This window comes from Acipenser ruthenus, chromosome 51, assembly GCF_902713425.1.
Source record: "Acipenser ruthenus chromosome 51, fAciRut3.2 maternal haplotype, whole genome shotgun sequence".
NCBI classification, from domain to species: Eukaryota; Metazoa; Chordata; class Actinopteri; order Acipenseriformes; family Acipenseridae; genus Acipenser; species Acipenser ruthenus.
In genome coordinates, this window is record NC_081239.1 from 8614176 (window position 1) to 8620542 (window position 6367).

The 6367-nt window shown below is 41.5% G+C and overlaps 1 protein-coding gene across 1 annotated transcript; it reads left to right on the top strand.

Moving 5' to 3' along the window:
* Nucleotides 1-51: 51 nt before the first annotated feature.
* Nucleotides 52-6074, top strand: LOC131722795 (gastrula zinc finger protein XlCGF7.1-like). Its single transcript, XM_059015886.1, has 2 exons — nucleotides 52-199; nucleotides 1482-6074. Exon 2 carries the CDS (start codon nucleotides 1482-1484, stop codon nucleotides 2313-2315), a length of 834 nt encoding a protein of 277 aa, XP_058871869.1. The 5' UTR covers nucleotides 52-199; the 3' UTR covers nucleotides 2316-6074.
* The last annotated feature ends 293 nt before the right edge of the window (nucleotides 6075-6367 follow it).

A 6367-nucleotide genomic window follows, 5' to 3' on the forward strand; every position in this document is an offset into this window, starting at 1 on the left:
CTTCTCCATATCTCCTGACAAGCGTCGGTTTTGTTTTTCTACGCCTTTTCTACCTTTCAATCACACCAACGCTACGATTCGCTTAAAACTACAACTCCCAGAGGCACTGCGCCCGGCTGTTTGCTCCTCCAAGTCCCAGACGCCTTTGCTGACAACCGGAAGCTTGAGAGAGAGAGAGAGAGAGAGAGGAGGACGTAAGGTAAATACGGTATTATAGCAATGAATTAAAAACAAAAATATGGAATAACAAACTGCTTTCATTCTTCGACTCATACGAGACTGAGTTCACTGTCATGTGTATTTATGTTATTGTTGCCGGTTAAATATTAAAAAGGCACTTTCTTTCATTGCAAATGTTTTTTTTTTGTTTAATTTCTATTTTGATAGCAAACACAAACAAAAAAAAAACTTATAATTTAACCGAGTCATTCATTTCATATACAATACAGAGTTACACAACTTTCTAAAATGTATTTTTTTTAATGGAACAAAATCGCCTCTATCAACAAATATTTGATACGCAACTGTGTTAGCTGTAAAGTGAATTTTGTGTGTAGTGATCTGACTCTCGTGTAAAGCGGTCCCACAGTAAAAGCACAGCAAAGTGTAATGAAGCATTGTAAAGTACAGAGAGAGGCACGGTAAAGCACACGGAGGTATGGTAAAGCATAGGGAAGCATTGTAAAGCACAGAGAGGTCTGGTAAAGCATAGGGAAGCATTGTAAAGCACAGAGAGGTCTGGTAAAGCATAGGGAAGCATTGTAAAGCACAGAGAGGTCTGGTAAAGCATAGGGAAGCATTGTAAAGTACAGAGAGGTCTGGTAAAGCATAGGGAAGCATTGTAAAGCACAGAGAGGTCTGGTAAAGCATAGGGAAGCATTGTAAAGTACAGAGAGGTATGGTAAAGCATAGGGAAACATTGTAAAACACAGAGAGGTTGTGGTAAAGCATAGGGAAGTTTCACAAAGCTCAGTGAAGCATTGTACAGCACAGAGGTATAGTAAAGCATATTCAAAAACAGGGTAAACTACCCCTTATAAAAGTTTCCTGTAGTAAAAGCACAGCAAAGTGTGGTAAACTGAGGGAGGAAAAAACTTGAAACTTGAAAAAAAAAGACTCCAGCTGCATAGCAATTTAATCTATTCCTGGTTTCACTAGGCGTTTAATAACACACCTGAGCTTGTTACCTGTATGCATTGGGGCTAATCAAGCTTGTAGTAAAACCTGGAATGGGTGACAGTGCTGTGCAGTTGGAGTCATTACCATCCCAGCAATGTCAATCCAGTACAGTCCAACTCCAGTTAAAATGTAATTCCAGTACAGTCTAACTGCTATGCAAGAAAGTATCATGATCCATCAATACACGATGAATCATTACACCCCTATAAATACATTATATATATATATATATATATATATATATATATATATATATATAATCTCACTAATATTAAGTTTAGTCTCTATTTCTCTTTGAAAAGATGGATTTCATCCCGCTCAAAGAGGAGGCACCCAAATTGGAAGCCCCCGTCGCTACGGGTGACACCGAATTCGAACTCTTGACTGTTAAACCGGAAGACACCAACAAGATCGAGGTCATGATAAGCGAAGAAACCAACCTCTCTGTCACCTCCCACCACTGCCCCGAATGTGGGCGGGCCTTAACTCACTCCGGGCACCTCAAAACACACCAGCGCACTCACACTGGAGAGAAACCCTATCAGTGCAGCGAATGTGGGAAGATTTTCACCCAGCTGGGCAACCTCAAAGAACACTGGAGAATTCACACTGGGGAAACCCCTTACGAGTGTCCAGACTGTGAGAAGAGCTTCACTCACTCCAGGAGCCTGAGAACCCACCAGCGCACTCACACAGGAGAGAAACCGTACCCCTGCAGCGAGTGTGAGAAGAGCTTCGGACAACTGGAGCACCTCCAGAACCACCGCCGAGTCCACACCGGAGAGAAACCGTTCTGCTGCTCGGAGTGCGGGAAGAGCTTCAGTCAGCTGGAGAATCTGAAGACACATCAGCGCACTCACACAGGAGAGAAGCCGTTCCAGTGCAGCGATTGCAGGAAGAGCTTCAGCCAGCTGGAGAATCTGAAGACACATCAGCGCACTCACACAGGAGAGAAGCCGTTTCAGTGCGAGCAGTGTGGGAAGAGTTTCACACGAGCCGGGACCCTGACCAAGCACCGGAGACTTCACACAGGAGAGAAGCCGTATCGGTGCGGTCACTGCGGGGGCAGATTCACCTTCAACCAGCTCAAAGCTCATAGGTGCCAACAGGAAACTGCGTTTCCTATTGGCACCTAGGAAAATGTTTTTTTTTTCTTGTACATTTCTTTTCTTTTTTTATGGTGGTCCAGTGGTTAGAGAAAGGGGCTTGTTACCAGGAGGTTCCCAGTCCAATCCCAGCTCAGCCACTGACTCACTGTATATGTGACCATGAGCAAGTCCTTCGGATGAGATGTAAAAACTGAGGTCCTATTGGAAGTGACTGTGACTGTAAGACCTCACCTAAAATATTATGTTCAGTTCTGGTCACCTTGTTACAAATAGGATATTGCTGCTCTAGAAAGAGTGCAAAGAAGAGCGACCAGAATTACCCCGGGTTTAAAAGGCATGTCGTATGAAGACAGGCTAAAAGAATTGAATCTATTCAGTCTTGAACAAAGAAGACTACTCAGCGATCTGATTCAAACATTCAAAATCCTAAAAGGTATTGACAATGTCGACCCAGGGGACTTTTTCGACCTGAAAAAAGAAACAAGGACCAGGGGTCACAAATGGAGATTAGATAAAGGGGCATTCAGAACAGAAAATAGGAGGCACTTTTTTACACAGAGAATTGTGAGGGTCTGGAACCAACTCCCCAGTAATGTTGTTGAAGCTGACACCCTGGGATCCTTCAAGAAGCTGCTTGATGAGATTCAGGGATCAATAAGCTACTAACAACCAAACAAGCAAGATGGGCTGAATGGCCTCCTCTCGTTTGTAAACTTTCTTATGTTTTTCTTATGTTCTTATGCAGCAGTAGCGGTTGTTGATGATGCACAGTTCACCCCCTCATCTCTAAGTCGCTTTGGATAAAAACCTGCTAAATAACTCTTTAGTGTTCACAGATATTCTTGTTTGCAATCATTCTTTTTGTTGTATAATGTTAATGTCAAGTTTCATCACAATGGGGTCGGCAGTTCTCCAGATATAAGAATCAATGTGAAGTGCACTGTGTGGTTTTTTATTTGCTTTTATTACTCAAGCACTGCAGGGTTGGAAGTATGACTCCTGTCGCACCGCAAGTCAGGCTGGAGGTCAATACCTTTTTGAAATCTCAATTCCAATTCCCTTTTACTCAATTGCAACACATCATCGTTGATCAAAATCACAATCAGCAGTATTCTGTGAAAACCAGCTTCACATTTTCGGCGGCAACAAATGAATTGAAGAACTCGCTGTTTGTTTGTCAATTAAATTGGCTTCAAATGAAAGAAGCTGAACAATCACAACAATTATTATTATATCTCTAAAATACAAATTCCAATTCCTTTTGAAGGAATTGATTTTAAAAAGGAATTGAAAAATAGGAATTGACTTCAACCCTGAGCACCCTGCTTCCTGATTTGAAACAGCAAGTATGGAGGCAGAGGAATATGAATATCGATTTTTGCAACAACATTTCAGGCGTGTTTGTTTGATTGTGTATCTAGGCACTAATAATTTTAAAATAATTAATAAAAATGAAACATTTGACTTTGGACTCGAAGCTGGGTGGGTGAGATTATTGTATCACTGTTGTTCCTAAGGGTGGCACGGTGGCATAGTGGTTAACGCTGCTGCCTCACAGCGCCAGGGTCCTAGGTTCAAATCCGGCCTAGGGTACTGTCTGTGTGAAGTTTGCATGTTCTCCAGCACCATGACACCTGGTGGAGAGATAATATCATATTCAACCAAATTAGTTCTGGCGGGCAAATCAGAACAAACATCGCTGAATTCCTCAATAAGCTTACGCAGCTCCCGTTGCTGATCTGGAACCAATTGTTCCCCCATCGGAATGATTTTAGTGCTAGGAGTCTCTGGACAGGGGCCTAAATCATCCTCTGTGTTGCCTGGGGCTATAAACAAGACCTCCCTTGCCTGCCAGGGCTTTAATAAATTCATATGATAAATTTCACGTTCATTATGGCGATCAGGCTGTCTAATTTCATAATTCACCTTTCCTATAGCCTGAATCACTTCATATGGCCCCTGCCATTTAGCACATAACTTGCATTACCTTGTGTCGTGGTCAAAAGTTTCGAATTAGTGCATTTTTGTTGTAATGCTGCTGTTGTTGGTGCTGAGCCGATCTGAGGTTGTCCTGGACCAAACGACCGTCCAAATCTAGGCGATCTCTCAGTAGGAGCACATGCTGCACTACATTTTTGGATGAGCCTTTGTGCTCCTCCCACCCCTCTCAACAGATCGAGAAAGGGAGGGAGATTTACAACCAGAACTCATTCTATTTCTGTCACACAGCCCTATTAAGCTGTAATCTAGAGTTACTTCAAAACTTGTAGATACATTCAATCAATGTTTAAACGGTTCAGACATTTTAAAATGCACAAAATATCATCTGTTCAGTTAAAGTCTTATCTTGTTTCAATTGTTCATCACAGTAGAATTGTTTGTATTTTTTAATCTAAATGTTATCCACGCTCAGAACTGTGTAAAAAGTAAAAGGCAATGCAATTTAACAAAACCAACCGATTAAAAAAAAAAAACCCTTGGGTTTCCAGAATTAAAACAGTATCCAAAGTCAGGATTCAAAATTACAGAATATAGTGTAAGGCCCTAACAGCAACTACAAAATCATCACAGGATCTAAACCTGTCTAATGATTAACTGTTACAATACCGTAGCTTGTCTTGTTCACTTTGTTTTGGCTGCATTGTCGTCGGGTGAAACTGGAGGAAGCGCTGTGTAACTGCACAGTATGGAGGCTGTGTGGTCCAGTGGTTAAAGAAACGGGCTTGTAACCAGGAGGTCCCCGGTTCAAATCCCACCTCAGCCGCTGACTCATTGTGTGACCCTGAGCAAGTCACTTTACCTCCTTGTGCTCCGTCTTTCAGGTGAGACGTAGTTGTAAGTGACTCTGTAGCTGATGCATAGTTCACACACCCTAGTCTCTGTAAGTTGCCTTGGATAAAGGCGTCTGCTAAATAAACTATAATGCCACTGATTTGGCATTTTAAAATGCGGGTTGTGACAGATATTCAGATAAAACTGTAACATTGAAGAGATTTGCTTTGTATCAGAAAACTGGTGACAGTCGGAAATCACGCGTGACGGGCAAGTGTATTCATTTGTTACTATATATATATATATATATATATATATATGGTGAACGTTGCGCTCACGGTTTAGGTGTTTTATAAAAGAGGAAGCAGGAAGCCAGATGAAGGAGAACAGGAATGTGTTTTAATTGACTGCAAATCAAAGAGAAAATAAAACCACTTCAAATTGAATGATGCCCGCAGGTTGGGCCAGTTAGTAAATGCACAGTCTCGATTCAAACAACCAATTGTAAAAAGAAAAGAAAACCTAGCCCATTCATCGGGGCCCTATCTTATACTTCTTCAAGGCTAACTAAAGATCTGAGGTTGGCTAATCCAAGCTCACATACCACACATATAGAACTGAACATCCCTGTCCATTTCTCGCCAGCACAATGATCTTTAAGGCCTGCAGCATTCCAAACCTCCCGTACAGATTTGAAACTGTACACAGATTAGTTACAGTCAATTCTTCATTCAGCCCTATAGTAGTTTCCTTCTTTTGTTTCCCAGGTTTAATTCCTTTCTTCCCACAGGATTCCCAGGTAAGTAACCAGTGCTCTTATTGTATTATTTGTATTGTAACACTTGAAATGTATTTGCTTATGATTGTAAGTCGCCCTGGATAAGGGTGTCTGCTAAGAAATAATTAATAATAATAATGCTGTCCAAAGTCTGTTTTGTCTTTTCCCTGTTTAAAGTTCTGACGCCATCTGCTGGCCACTATTAATTATCACAGTCCTTAATAAAGAAAAACTTTTAAAACACTGTTGGTTTGTTGTCTTTTGTTAAGGTGCATTTTCCTTTAATAGGCAGGGACAACAGCAAAGTGTTTCACTAGGCTCTCTTAGTACCTTAGTACCAAACAGCTGTTCCTAAATCCACATGTTCTCCTGACAAACAGACGTAAACGACCAGGCAGCAAATGCAAATGGGAGCTTAGAATCTTCGTCTCACAGACCAGCGTCAATCCTAGTTCACCGAGGCAGACTTTAGCGTTTAGCCATCCTTAAACACACATTTTAAGAGTCCCTTATGAAGTTCAAACTAACT